The sequence below is a fragment of the Bombina bombina genome, chromosome 5 (genome assembly GCF_027579735.1).
Source record: "Bombina bombina isolate aBomBom1 chromosome 5, aBomBom1.pri, whole genome shotgun sequence".
NCBI lineage: Eukaryota > Metazoa > Chordata > Amphibia > Anura > Bombinatoridae > Bombina > Bombina bombina.
The window spans coordinates 1,084,909,504-1,084,925,436 of NC_069503.1; the positions used below are offsets into that span (position 1 = coordinate 1,084,909,504).

The 15,933-nt window shown below is 38.3% G+C and overlaps 1 protein-coding gene across 4 annotated transcripts in view; it reads left to right on the plus strand.

The window, feature by feature from the left end:
* Positions 1–15,933, plus strand: part of PHF20L1 (PHD finger protein 20 like 1) — a 584,626-nt gene that overhangs the window by 481,152 nt on the left and 87,541 nt on the right. For all 4 annotated transcript variants that reach the window (XM_053715368.1, XM_053715369.1, XM_053715370.1 and 1 more), the window contains one exon: positions 2,648–2,999. In XM_053715368.1, the coding sequence (XP_053571343.1) occupies positions 2,648–2,999 (352 nt within the window). The remainder of the gene's footprint in view (positions 1–2,647; positions 3,000–15,933) is intronic.

The following is a 15,933-nucleotide window of genomic DNA, read 5'->3' on the forward strand; positions in this document are numbered from 1 at the left end:
TAAAGAAGGCACACCAGACACAATTTGTGGATGTTTTTGGTCTAGAGTTATTTCCCCCTTTTATGTCTGGGCAATAAACTCTTTCTCATTGCTTGGCTATATCTGTACTAATGCTAATGGAAGGAGAGAAGATTTTTTGTAGGGAGTTGTTCCAAGAATTCAGGGAAACTTTATACCAACGAGTCAATAGGCAGTAAGCCCCATTTCCGAATATATTTCTACTTCAAATGTAAACAAATTGTTTTATCTTCAAGAATAAATTGTACAAATGCTATAATCGATACTTTGCTACTTTTAGCACCTAATTCTGATATATTGACAATTAATATAATCAGCCATAGCATTATTCATAAGCCAATTGTATAGTCCAATGATTGTGTGTGAGCTATACTGAGCCTGTTAATGGGACTACCCTAATTGCAACCAAGGCTAGGCACTGGAATTATTATCTTAACCATAGTTAACCACAGTTAATACAATTCATTTTATAGAAGGAATAATGTATTGTATTGTATGAAAGCATTTCAGTTGAAGACAAAGCTCAGTGTTTTCCACTGAAGATTTTTCCAGCCTAGGGGCATTATGAAATAGCCGAATGGGGGCAGTGTAATACTTAATTAAAAACAAAATAATTGCATAATATAAAATAAATTGATTTACTGATAATTTGTACAGTGAACAGTGAAAAAAAGGAGCTAATTTAGGCCTAGATTACAAGTGGAGCGATTCGCCCGTTTGTGGGGGCGCATGATTAATAACCAGTCATTACAAGTGCTGGTTATTGCTACCGTGAGATCTCAATAGCAATTAGTGCTCAAAAAATTAACCGGAGTTCAGACCTCTGGTTAATTTTTTAAATATGACCCAATTGCCTCCAAAATACAGTGTGTAGTGCTTTTTAAAAAAAATAACTACACTAGGCAGTTTTTGGGGGCTAAAATTGGCGGCTGTGGGGGTGTTAGAAAACAAACGCCTTTACATTGCTCTCTATGGGAACAGTGTATTCCCTGTGTGTATGTATGTATATATATATATATATATATATATATAGATATACACACACATGCTTATATACATACTGTATATATTTATGTGTTAATATGTGTATATAGACATATTAACACATAAATATATATTTACATTTGCTGCCCATCGCTTTGCGACTTACTCCTTTCGCTGCGCTAGTTCTCATGCCATGTCTGACGCTATGAGAACTAGGCTCCCATTGGGCCTATGGAAGTCCGCTCTCGTGAGCACAATGCTTCCATGCAATGCGAAAGCTAGGTCGCATTCAAATTGCTCCTCACATTAGCATGCGCTGGTATTACTCAGTTGAGCACAAATATCGCCTTAGCGCTAACAATATTTACCGCTCAACTTGTAATCTAGCCCTTAGTCCGCAAAATCAGCTAGATGGTATGTCCATTTAAATAGGTCCTGGAAAGAACACTGAACTTAGCTGTAGATGTTTTTTGGGGTGTTGTGTGTGTGGAGGGGGGGGTGTTACTCATTAATATACTTTCCTAGTTAAAGTGAAAGTACATCCTAGAGTTTTACAAACAATAGGATTTACTATTGAAACAAATAAAGGGCACTTTCATTCATGAAGTATAAAATACTTCATGTAGAAAGCTTCTTTATTTGATTCAATCGATCGCCGTTTTTAGCTGCTGCAACAGTCCGAGCCTAAAAACGTTTTTGGCTAAGAGGTGACGTTTTCACCTCTTAGCCAATAGCCGTGCGGTAAATCTGGCTTTGCGCCCATGGGAGCCGGATTTACCGCACTGCTATTGGCTAAGAGGTGAAAACGTCACCTCTTAGACAAATAATTTTTTAGCCGTGCTCTGCTGTAGGAGCTAAGAGCGGCGATCGATTGAATAAAATAAAGGAGCTTTCTACATGAAGTATCGTATACTTCATGACTGAAAGTGCCCTTTATTTGTTTCAATAGTAAATCCTAGTGTTTGTAAAATGCTAGGATTTACTTTCACTTTAAACTGTATATATAAACCAGAAAAGTTTGACTGTGTTTTGTTCCAGAATATCCAAATATATGTATAATTATCTAATGAAATAAATCAAACCTCTGAAAAAGAACAATATTATATTCATATTCAATTGGTATCAGCACAAAATATAACCAATCAAAGAAAAGGGTAAGAAAAAAACAAGATTTTATTGTTATACTGAATGCTTAGGCATAGTAAACCAAGCTTGCTGAGTATGCCACCAAAGAATTGGACCATCATTTCTTGCCATATTTTATATTTCTTTCATAATATATTGAGATTCTGCAAGCAATCACATGTGGTATTAAAGTCCAGTCCTTCAGGAGGACTGGACTTTAGTCCCATATGTGATAACTTTTGGACTCTCACCATTGTGAAAGAAATTAATTTATCAGGTAAGCATAAAAAACAACAACCTTTTTTAATATTAGATTGCTTATTAAAAAAAAAAACACTGTGAAGTGGTACGTATAATCAACGGCAGCACTTGGGAAAAAAGCCTGGGCGAAAAAATAATAGTAAAAAAGTACATAAATATAGCTAGATATACTGACAACCCAGTTGCACACCTTGATGAATACACAGTTACTTAATGTTCCAAAGCTTAATTTATTTATTTTTATCTTTGCCATTTGAAGGAAGAGGAATCATCCTGATCTTCGATCGTGGGCTTGTTCTGGTGCACACAGGGAACAAAATCAAATTAATGACAAGAGGACACTTTCGTCACATGTGGCTATGGCACCTGAAAGAAAGACTTTGGGTCAAAACCACAAGGGACCACCCAGCACGCTATATAAAAAGGAAGAGACTTATATAACAAGTGAGCACAGTTACCAAAAACCTCAGAGTTCTGAGCACAGTTTCAAATCATTGTATGAACCAGCACTAGCAAATGAGGATTGTTTTCAGACAAAACGTTCTGAATCTCACATGAACACTAAAAAATGTTTACAGGACTCCACAAAGATAGAAAAAAGAAATGAACAGGTAAGATTTCTACTTTAAAAAATATATATGCAGAGTATGAAAACTAATGCCGATCACAGTGGGCTAATAAGTTACACCGGGTTCCTTTTATTAAATGACTGATGGAATTCACCCCTTAAGGATGGAGGCAGAAGTTCTGAACATAATCAAAACCTAGAATTTGAGCTATATGTTTGTTCAACCATAATTTACCTCTTTCACATTAAGTGCACCCACACTTAGATATTGTTTTAAATATTGTTTTTTAGAGGACAAATAGTGCTTTCTTTTGACATCAGATATTTATATATGAACTATAATTCAATATAAATAAAATCTAAGTGTGAGAAGTTTTTTTTCCCAAACACACACTAACATTTTTTTTTTATTATTGTGAATACCATAATCCTGATTTCTCCAACATTGGTGTGTCCGGTCCACGGCGTCATCCATAACTTGTGGGAATATTCTCCTCCCCAACAGGAAATGGCAAAGAGCACAGCAAAAGCTGTCCATATAGTCCCTCCCAGGCTCCGCCCCCCCCCCCCAGTCATTCTCTTTGCCGCTCTGAACAAGTAGCATCTCCACAGAGATGGTGAATAGTATGTGGTGTTTAGTTGTAGTTTTTATTCTACTATCAAGAGTTTGTTATTTTAAAATAGTGCTGGTATGTACTATTTACTCTGAAACAGAAAGAGATGAAGAGTTCTGTTTATGAGAGGAGTATGTTTTTAGCAGCAGTAACTAAAATCGATTGCTGTTCCCACACAGGACTGTTGAGCTGAGAGAACTTCAGTTGGGGGGAACAGTTTGCAGACTTTTCTGCTTAAGGTATGACTAGCCATTTTTCTAACAAGACTGTGTAATGCTGGAAGGCTGTCATTTTTCCCCTCATGGGGATCGGTAAGCCATTTTCTTAGTCTCAAACAGAATAAAGGGCTTAATATGGGCTATAAACTGGTAGACACTTTTATGGGCTAAATCGATTGCTTTATTTAGGTATTTTATACAGTTTGAAGTTGATTTTCACACTTTTATAACTTTGGGGAACGTTTTTTATGTCAGGCACTTGTTTAGACACCTTCCCAGTCAGGAAGGGCCTTTCTCTGTAGTAGGCAGAGCCTCATTTTCGCGCCATTACTGCGCAGTTACTTTTTAGATCAGTACATGCAGCTGCATGTGTGTGTGTGGGTCTGGAATTCATTGAAAAGGTTCCTAGAAGGCTTCATTTGGTATCGTATACTCCCCTGGGTTTGGTGAAGTTGCAGCAAAGGCTGGGACTGTAAGGGGGCTCCGTTTTCCACATTTTAAGGGTTAACAGCCTGAAATTTGGGGTGCAATGCTTTGAATGCTTTAAGACACTGTGGTGAAATTTTGGTTAAGATTGAATAATTCCTTCATAGTTTTTCACATATTCAGTAATAAAGTGTGCCCTGTTTAAAATTTAAAGAGACAGTAATGGTTTTGTTTTAAAACGGTTTTTGTACTTTATTAACAAGTTTAAGCCTGTTTAACATGTCTGTGCCTTCAGATAGATCATGTTCTGTATGTATGGAAGCCAATGTGTCTCCCCCTTCTAAAATGTGTGATAATTGTACCATAGCGTCCAAACAAAGTAAGGACAGTACTATCACAGATAGTAAAGTTGCCCAAGATGATTCCTCAGATGAAGGGAGTAGACATAGTTCTACATCATCTCCTTCTGTGTCTACACCAGTTTTGCCCACGCAGGAGACCCCTAGTACTTCTAGCGCGCCAATGCTTGTTACTATGCAACAATTGACGGCAGTAATGGATAACTCCATAGCAAATATTTTATCCAAAATGCCTGCATTTCAGAGAAAGCGCGATTGCTCTGTTTTAAACACTGTAGAGCAGGAAGGCGCTGATGATAATTTTTCTGTCATACCCTCACACCAATCTGAAGTGGCAATGAGGGAGGTTTTGTCAGATGGGGAAATTTCTGATTCAGGAAGAATTTCTCAGCAGGCAGAACCTGATGTTGTGACATTTAAATTTAAATTAGAGCATCTCCGCGCACTGCTTAAGGAGGTGCTATCTACTCTGGATGATTGTGACAATCTGGTCATCCCAGAAAAATTGTGCAAGATGGACAAGTTCCTAGAGGTCCCGGTTCACCCCGACGCTTTTCCAATACCTAAGCGGGTGGCGGACATAGTGAATAAGGAGTGGGAGAAGCCACGCATACCTTTTGTCCCTCCTCCAATATTTAAGAAATTATTTCCCATGGTCGACCACAGAAAGGACTTATGGCAAACAGTTCCTAAGGTCGAGGGGGCGGTTTCTACACTAGCCAAACGCACGACCATTCCTATTGAGGACAATTGTGCTTTCAAAGAGCCTATGGATAAAAAATTGGAGGGTTTGCTTAAAAGGATTTTTGTACAGCAAGGTTACCTCCTTCAACCTATTTCGTGTATTATTCCTGTCACTACAGCAGCGTGGTTCTGGTTCGAAGAACTAGAAAAATCGTTCAGTAGAGAGACTCCGTATGAGGAAGTTATGGACAGAATTCACGCACTTAAGTTAGCTAATTCCTTTATTTTAGATGCCGCTTTGCAGTTAGCGAGATTAGCGGCGAAAAATTCAGGGTTTGCAATTGTGGCGCGCAGAGCGCTCTGGCTAAAGTCTTGGTCAGCGGATGTATCTTCCAAGACAAAATTGCTTAATATCCCTTTCAAAGGTAAGACCCTCTTTGGGCCAGAATTGAAAGAGATTATTTCAGACATCACTGGGGGTAAGGGCCATGCCCTCCCACAAGATAGGCCTTTCAAGGCTAAGAATAAGTCCAATTTTCGTTCCTTTCGCAATTTCAGGAACGGAACGGTCTCCAAATCTGCAGCCTCTAGACAAGAGGGTAATGCTTCCCAGACTAAACCAGCTTGGAAACCGATGCAAGGCTGGAACAAGGGTAAGCAGGCCAAGAAACCTGCTGCTGCTACCAAAACAGCATGAAGGGTGTAGCCCCCGATCCGGGACCGGATCTAGTAGGGGGCAGACTCTCTCTCTTTGCTCAGGCTTGGGCAAGAGATGTTCAGGATCCCTGGGCACTAGAAATAGTCTCTCAGGGTTATCTTCTAGAATTCAAGGAACTACCCCCAAGGGGAAGGTTCCACATGTCTCGCTTATCTTCAAACCAAATAAAGAGACAGGCATTCTTACATTGTGTAGAAAACCTGTTAAAAATGGGAGTGATACACCCAGTTCCAACTGTGGAACAAGGTCTGGGGTTTTACTCAAATCTGTTTGTAGTTCCCAAAAAAGAGGGAATTTTCAGACCAATTCTGGATTTAAAAATTCTAAACAAATTTCTCAGAGTGCCATCGTTCAAAATGGAAACTATTCGAACGATTTTACCTACAATCCAGGAGGGTCAATTTATGACTACCGTGGATCTAAAGGATGCGTATCTACATATTCCTATCCACAAAGATCATCATCAGTTCCTAAGGTTCGCCTTTCTGTACAAACATTACCAGTTCGTGGCTCTCCCATTCGGACTAGCCACCGCTCCAAGGATTTTCACAAAGGTGCTCGGGTCCCTTCTAGCGGTTCTAAGACCAAGGGGCATTGCAGTGGCACCTTACTTGGACGACATCCTAATTCAAGCGTCGTCTCTTTCAAAAGCAAAGGCTCACACAGACATTGTTCTAGCCTTTCTCAGATCTCACGGGTGGAAGGTGAACATAGAAAAAGGTTCCCTGTCTCCGTCGACAAGAGTCCCTTTCTTGGGGACAATAATAGATTATTTAGAAATGAAGATTTTCCTGACAGATGTCAGAAAGTCAAAGCTTCTAAACGCTTGTCAAGTTCTTCACTCTGTTCTACGGCCTTCCATAGCTCAGTGCATGGAAGTAGTAGGGTTGATGGTTGCAGCAATGGACATAGTTCCTTTTGCGCGAATTCATCTAAGACCATTACAACTGTGCATGCTCAAACAGTGGAATGGGGACTATACAGACTTGTCTCCAATGATTCAAGTAGATCAGAAGACCAGAGACTCACTCTGTTGGTGGCTGACCCAGGATCACCTGTCCCAGGGAATGAGCTTCCGCAGACCAGAGTGGGTCATCGTCACGACCGACGCCAGTCTATTAGGCTGGGGCGCGGTCTGGGATTCCCTGAAAACTCAGGGTCTATGGTCCCGGGAAGAGTCTCTTCTCCCGATAAACATTCTGGAACTGAGAGCGATATTCAATGCTCTCCGGGCTTGGCCTCAACTAGCAAAGGCCAGATTCATAAGATTCCAATCTGACAACATGACGACTGTTGCTTACATCAACCATCAGGGGGGAACAAGGAGTTCTCTGGCGATGAGAGAGGTGACCAAAATCATCAAATGGGCGGAGGATCACTCCTGCCACCTATCTGCGATCCACATCCCAGGAGTAGACAACTGGGAGGCGGATTATCTGAGTCGTCAGACTTTCCATCCGGGGGAGTGGGAACTCCACCCGGAGGTGTTTGCCCAGTTGACCCAATTATGGGGCATTCCAGACATGGATCTGATGGCGTCTCGTCAGAACTTCAAGGTTCCTTGCTACGGGTCCAGATCCAGGGATCCCAAGGCGACTCTAGTGGATGCATTGGTGGCGCCTTGGGCCTTCAACCTAGTTTATGCGTTTCCACCGTTCCCTCTCATTCTCAGGCTGGTAGCCAGGATCAAACAGGAGAGGGCCTCTGTGATTTTGATAGCTCCTGTGTGGCCACGCAGGACTTGGTATGCAGACCTGGTGAATATGTCATCGGCTCCACCATGGAAGCTACCTTTGAGACAGGATCTTCTAGTACAAGGTCCATTCGAACATCCAAATCTAGTTTCTCTCCAGCTGACTGCTTGGAAATTGAACGCTTGATTTTATCTAAGCGTGGGTTTTCGGATTCTGTGATAGATACTCTGGTACAAGCCAGAAAACCTGTGACTAGAAAGATTTACCATAAAATATGGAAAAGATATATCTGTTGGTGTGAATCCAAGGGATTCTCATGGAGTAAGATTAAAATTCCTAGGATCCTTTCCTTTCTCCAAGAAGGTTTGTATAAGGGATTGTCAGCGAGTTCTCTAAAAGGACAGATTTCTGCTTTATCTGTCTTGTTACACAAACGACTGGCAGCTGTGCCAGATGTTCAAGCTTTTGTTCAGGCTTTGGTCAGGATCAAGCCTGTTTACAGACCTTTGACTCCTCCCTGGAGTTTAAATCTAGTTCTTTTTTTTTTTTTTTTCAAAATATTTTTATTTATTAACCAAAAGCAAAAATACATGCCTTACAAATCGGCTTATCTTTCACCTCGCAGGGTAAACCATAACATAAATAAAACCCAACATTTTAGGCTCATATTTCACCTCGCAGGGTGCTTATTTTGAATTTACAATAATAAGGTATTAATTCATATAAATTAGATCTTCACTTATGAGTCAGCCTCCTGTATTCAAATATATTATTTGCCTATAACTTAAACTCAACCTCCTCAATCATTCAGGTGGCCCTCTAATACTCTGCTATTACAAAGGAGACCCTTCTTGCAGAAAATTTAATATTACGGGGATAACAGCCTTGTCTATCATCTTCCTCAAATCGTGTATCTTACTTTTGGTCTTTTTCTCTTTTTCCTTTCCTCCTAATTTCCTTTAAAATATATTCTAATTACAACCGATACAGATATACAAATATAAATAATAAAAAAGACACAAAACAACACAAAACAAAACTAAACAAAACATAATAAAACAAAAGGGAGGGAGAAAAAAAAAAAAAAAAAAAGAAAATTTTTTATAGTTAAAGCCAACTCCTCTCCCCCACTTCCCTCCTCACGAATTATTCATAGTTCTCTTTATACATAATCATGTTGCCAGGTGTTGATATTTATTTAGCATAGTTAGCTGTTGAAATGCTTGTGAATCCCGAAGTGGAGCGATTATTTGTCTTTGTACGTCACATGACTGGGATAATAAAAACTTTTCCCACTTTTCCATCAATGAGTTTATTTTACTCTCCATAAGGATTGCTTGGCCTTTAAAATCTAGTGTCATTTGGAGTAGCATTTCCTTTGCGAATATAGCTATACTAGGTGCGTTCTTTGCTTTCCAATTTCTGAGAATTAGTTGTCTTGCTACCAAGATAGCTGTATTAATTAGTTGTTTATTGTAAATTTCTGTCTGCTGTGCAAGAAATATTACTAATTCTGGGCTTAACTTTAATTTGACCGGTATATATTTGTTTAGCCAATATTCTACCTTACACCAAAAATTATTTATCTTAGGACAAGAAAAAAAAGCATGTATCAAATCGGTATCTAGGGCACTACATCTTGTACATTTAATAATTTGCGCATTCTTCCATCTTGACATCGATCGAGGAGTCAGGTATGCTCTGTTTAGTAGTTTAATATGGGATTCTCTGAATGAGATCTCTCGGGAGAAGTCTGTTATCAGGACTAAACTTTTCCTAAAACGATCTAAATTGATCTCCCTGACATCTTCGCACCACTTCGCATGGAGTATTCTAATTTTGGCTTTAGCCTGTAAAGACATAATAGTTCTATACATATAAGAAATGGAATGAATCCCTGCACTATAAATTCTAATAAATGTGTCTATGTCTTTCACATTATTTAGGCTTTCCGCTGTTAAGTTATTACTATTAATAAAATGTCGTACCTGTAGGTACGCATAGAATTGCCTTTTTTCCAACTTAAATTCTTTGGCGAGGATTTCAAAAGGTTTAACAGTCATTGTTTGGTAATCAATTAACTGGATGATCCATACTAGTCCTTTCCTGTTCCACTCACTGAATACACTTGATTCCATTCCGCTTATAAAGTCGGGATTCCCCCTAATAGGTAAATACTGTGACATTTTAAAGTTTACTTGAAGCAATTGGCATATTTTTTTCCATGCCACAGTAATGTTTTGAATTGTGTACTTGTACTTAGCTTTTTCCATTGGTCTAGAAACTGGATAATGTAATACAGCTTTCAAGGAGAGGGGGGCTATCGCCTTTTCCTCATTTTGGTAATTAGTTACATACTCTGCCCCTGATAACCAATCTAGCGCTATTTTTGCCAAACAGACCAAGTTATATATTTTTAGATTAGGGAGGGCAAATCCGGCATCAGTTGTCAGATGAGCCAGATTTTTAAGTCCTATCCGTGGCTTCCCCTTACCCCAAAAAAACTTTGAACATTCAGAATTAAATTTTTGAATATCTTTAGCTCGAATAAATACTGGTATATTTTGCATGAGGAATAGAATTTTTGGCAACAGCATCATTTTAATAAGTAATACTTTTGCTGATAGAGAGAGTGGGAGTTTAGCCCAGGTTTTTAAGGAATCACTGCATTTCAACCAGATAGGTGTATAATTTAAGCTGTACCAGTCGTCTAAATTCTTTGATAAGATAATCCCTAGATATTTAACCTTCCCTTCTGCAAGTTTAAATGGGTTATCAAGCAAACTATTTCTTTTTTTAATAATCCACATGATCTCGGATTTCTTTAAATTGATTTTGTATCCTGAGAATTTACTAAATTCATCGATTATTCTAGTTATCAGTGGTATATTTATTCTGGAATTACAGATATAGAAGAGGATGTCGTCCGCATATAGAGACAGAACATATCTTTTATCCCCTGATACGACCCCTTCTAATCTATTCCTACATCTAATTGCCAGGGGTTCTAGTGAGATATTAAAAAGTAATGGTGACAATGGGCACCCTTGTCTTGTTCCTTTCTGGAGTGTCACCCCTGGAGAACTCAAGCCATTAACTAATATGTAAGAGATAGGATCCTGATAGATTAATTTGATAAAGTTTGAAAAATTTCCCCTTATCCCAAAACTGTTCAATACTGAGAATAAGTGATCCCAGGTAATACTATCAAAGGCCTTATGGGCATCGACTGTCAGCAGGGCAAAGTCTGAGTCTTGTTTTCCCTTTTTACTCTTTCCAGTTAATGCCTGCTCTATTAAAAACATGGCGGTTCTGATATTTTTCTGAGAAGTCCTACCTGGCATAAATCCAGTTTGGTCTGTGTGTATAATATCTCCTATGATGCTTTTAAGTCTGTTTGCCAAAATACTGGCCATAAGTTTATAATCGGAATTCAATAGGGAAATTGGACGATAAGAGTCCATACATTCCACGTCCTTGTCCTTTTTATGTATTAATGTTACATTCGCCGCTGAGAAATACCTAGAGGGTTTAACATTTTCTACAAAATAACTATTAAATAATCTCCCCAAAATGCAGACGACATCCTCCTCCAATATTTTATAAAATTCTGCTGGAATTAGATCTGGGCCTGGAGCTTTGCCATTGGCAGCTTTCTTTATTGCCAAAGCTATTTCCTCCTCCGTTATCTCTTTATTCAATACTTCAAGCTGCTCTGCACTGATCCTTGGAGTAATAATCTTTTTCCAAAAATAGTTTTTTGCTTCAAGGTCAATTTTATCAGGCGCATATATTGTTTGAAAATAATTATGAAACTGTGATAAAATTTCTTTCGGAGAGATATATCTCCGGTCTTTAACCTTAATGGCTCCAATAAAATTATTTCTTTTCTTGCTTTTTACTAGATTGGCCATTGCTTTGGCTAGTTTAGGTGAAAATCTCTTGAATCTTAAGTAGTTATTAACCTCAGATTTTGATATCTGTTGGTTTAAAAAAGTTTCTCTCTCTAACTTCGCATTTTGATAATTAGACCAGTTTAGCTTACTGGGATTTTCTAGATATTTTGCATACTTGTTTTTTAACTGATTAGCTAGTTGAATCTCCCTCTTGCCTATAGCTTTCTTTCTTGCTATCATATATGACTTGATCTGTCCTCTGAAAAAGGCTTTTGAGGTCTCCCAGAAAGTTTCTATCTTTGATAGATAATTTTTATTGAAATAGAGAAACTCTCTCCATTTAGCTTGCATCCAATTTCTAAATTTAATATTAGATACTAAGAATGAGGGAAAGAAAAACCCCAACTTTTTACTCTGTTCAGTCTTATACTGGCCTAATACTAAAGAGATAATAGCGTGATCCGAGATCACAATATTAGCAATGTCTGTCCTAATCTCAGCGCCTAAAAGCGATTCACTAATTAAAAACATGTCAATTCTTGAAAATTTTTTGTGTGATTTTGATTCACAGGTATATGCCCTCTCGTCTGGGTGCTGTAACCTCCAAACATCCCTCAGTTTCAGATTTTTGACGAATTTATTTAAGCCTTCAGCTTCCCTACGATATCTATTTACCTGTGTATGTTTATAGCGATCCAGATATGGGTTAATTACACTATTAAAATCCCCTCCAATTATTAACTCTGAATCTATAAAATCCAAAAGTTTGGCGAAGAGGTTCTTCCAAAACAGTGGCGAGTGCTCGTTTGGAGCGTAGATATTACAAATAGTAAACCTACGTTCTTGGATATATAAGTTTAGAATTAAAAACCTGCCTTCCTTATCTATTATCTGAGATTTAATCTGATAGTCTAAATTTTTATTAAAAAGGCAGGCTACTCCTCTTTTTTTACCAACCGCCGGGGCTGCTACTACCTCACCAATCCATCCCATTCTTAATTTGGCTGATTCTATTTGATTCAGATGTGTCTCTTGTACTAGTGTTATATCGGGGGCGGATTTCTTCAGCTGATATACTATTCTTTTCCTCTTTATGGGTGAATTGATTCCCCCCACATTCCAGGATAGAATTTTAATTGTTTTTTCTACTTGTTTCTTTAACATTTTTTAATAAAGCCGTACTGAACATTAATAGTTTAAAAAATATATTGGACGTGAGGGGGGAAGCCGAGGAGGAGGAAAGGGGAAAGAAGAGAGTGAGAAAAAAAAAAAAAAAAAAAAAACACCAGACATACCTACAAACAAACATATATCGTCTTTCAGCTTGTAAACCTATATATTTCCTGCTTGCCATAATGTTCTTATACAACAGGACTCTGAGCAAGCCTAATATTCTTAATAAACTGTTTGGCTTCCTCTGTTTTGTCTATCAGGACAATCTCAGAATTCTGCCAAATTTAAAGTCTAGCAGGGTAAATCATAGTAGCTTTTATCCCTAAGTCAATCAATTCAGTACAGAGGGGTGCCATCTCTCTTCTTTTATTTAACGTCTCTGAAGAAAAATCCTGAAATATTAAGATCTGTTTATTGTGCATTTCAAATGGGATAGCTTTGCGGTAAAGAGTAATAAGTTTATGTTTGTCCTGAAAATTTAAAAATCTTGCTATAATTGGTCTCTTCAGCACTTGGGAATTATCTTTCCTTTGACTTACCCCTACCCTATGAGCTCTCTCAACAGGTAGCGGGAGTTGATCTATGGGAAATCCCAGTGCTTTAGGTATTACGGAAGAAATTAAGTCCATAATATCTGCATATTCTTGTACTTCTGGTATGCCTACAAATTTTAAATTATTCCTTCTAGACCTATCTTCAAGGTCATCAATACGCATTTGCATATTCTGTATTAGTTTACCTTGTGAGTCAAGAGTAGCTTGTTGACTAAATTGCATATCGTCTATATCAGAGATTCTGTTCTCCATTTCAGATATCCTATTGGAGAACTGCTTAACTTCGTTAGACAATAATACAATCTCCTTTCTTATGTTATCAAATTGTGGCATAAATATATCAGAAATTTGCTTTACCAGACTCTCAGTATTGATATTTTGATTCATGCTTGGGTTTTTATCTGCTAGATCTAGATCAAGGGCACCAATACTGTTGCGAGTTTTTTTAGGTTGTTTAGGTGGCATATTTCCTGAGCTATTTTTTGTAGTTACTAAGAATCTGTCCATAGATCATTCATGCAAACTATATATATAGAAAGAAGAAAGAGAGAAGAAAAGAAAGAGAGAGAGAGGAAAAAAAAAAAAAAAAAAAAAACACACGTGGGACTGTGAGGAGGGGGGATGAATACCCCTATTAGTGATTAATCAGAAAAACTCTACTTACAAAACTATATGAACCTAGTGAGAATTGACGTGATTAAATAATATAAAGGGAAAGAAAAAACGGGGGGGGTGTCAAATATTATGTATTTCTACAGTGTTAATGCCAGTATTGTTAGCTGGCGTGAGTTGTCTCTACTTCAATATTGCCGTGAAGGATAGGGGGAAAAAAAAAAAAAAACAAAAAAAAAAACCCACAACACAGATACAGATTCTCTTATTACCTTACTAAGATAAATTCCTCACTCCAATGTCCCTGCCTCAGAATCAGACCAAGCTTAATTCTAACAGTACTACTGTTCTCTTACAGACTCATCAAAACTTATTTAACTTTAACACAGTTTTTATACAGGCCTATATATATATATCATAGGCTTGATGTAACCGTTAAGACCACAGTTTGAGCTCTTGATAATTCTGTAGTCTAATTTGTTTACATATCTCAGCAACTTATTTACAAAAAGAAAACAACGGAGAAAAAAAATAGAGGGTCTCAGCCTCCTACCTAATACTGTAGTTATACCAGAAAATATTTTTCCCCACCTTGCTAATGCACATGCACTATCCCACTCTATAATTTGGCTGTCTCCTTTTGCCTGTACTAAATTTTAAGGATTATTTTATCATAATTAGTACTGATTTTCCACCGGCTCGGCTTTTTAGTGTATACACCACATTTTGTTCAGTTTCCCTAGAATCTTCTCTATCTCCCTGTAATAGATTGTTTTCACCCAGAAAGCATTACCCTTGTAGTACCTTTTAAATAACCTATATCGTTACAATGAATAGGCACATACAAAGTCCAGCTGAGTTAAGATTTTAACCCTGTCTTCTCCCTTCTCTTTCCTTAAAGTGCATCCCTAATCACTGCGGTATATACATTGAGCCCACAAAAGAGAAAAATACAGAGAAAAAAAAAAAAAAAATGCATCATGCCTCATATAACTTAGCAACAGAGAAATGTTCTTTATCTCAACAGTCAGTTAAATCACATGAAAAGCAGGGACATTCACTTGAGAAGCAGAGTAAAAAAAAACAACATGCATCGTATGACTTGGCACCAGAGAGATGGTCTTTGTCTCATCAGTCAAATGAATCACATCCAATGTCCCCAATACTGAAATAGCCACAATGTTTTGACCTCCTATTTCTCTTTTTCTCCCTTTCTCCTTTTTCTTTTTTTTTTTCCCTTTCCAAAAAAAATGGGATAGTACCAGAATCTTCAATCTTCCGTTATTAGGGGGAGAGACATTCACCCACAAAGAAAGAATAAGAAGTTTTTAGCCACATAAGTCCACTAATGGATCTAGCCAGTAATTTGCTCCTTATTGACTTTCTAGGGATTAATTCTCTTTTTTTTTTCCTTTTTCCTTCCCTTTCTTCTTCTTCCTTGCTCTCTCCCTGTCTTTTTTAAACCCCCCTTTCTTTTAGAATATACAGCAAAAAATCTTCAACATAAATAAATTCAGAGAGTACTTATCTGTCCTTTTCTTGAATCAGATTCTTTCCCTTTATTCAGATACGGTGGACGCTGGTAACTTGCGACCCAGGGGTACCTGTAGATGAAAGCAAGCACTTTCTTCTCTTTTCTTTTTGTTGTTGTTCCCTCCTTGTTCCTCTACCTGGGTTTCTGCGAGGCCTCAGTATCTTTATGCTGACTTCGATTTCTCTCAGCACTGGTTATAGGGGTGGTTAGCTGTGGCATGGAGTGACTCCTATCCCGGGCAGCCCGTTTAGGAGTGGGGCAGCATAACCCACCTCACCCCACCACCGGCCGCCTTGGGGTCCTGGGAGTACCTCAGCTACGTCTCCACTCAGCACTGTATCCACACTTTGTCGGCCTGCAGCAGCGTGTCTCCTTCAACTCAGAGCCTGGGGTCCCTCTGACAGTTAGTCGCTTTAGGTTTCTTCAGCGTAAAGGAACAACCTCCTTCTTACCGTCCTCAACAAGTTACTATATACAAGCTGTGGCCCCAGCGAC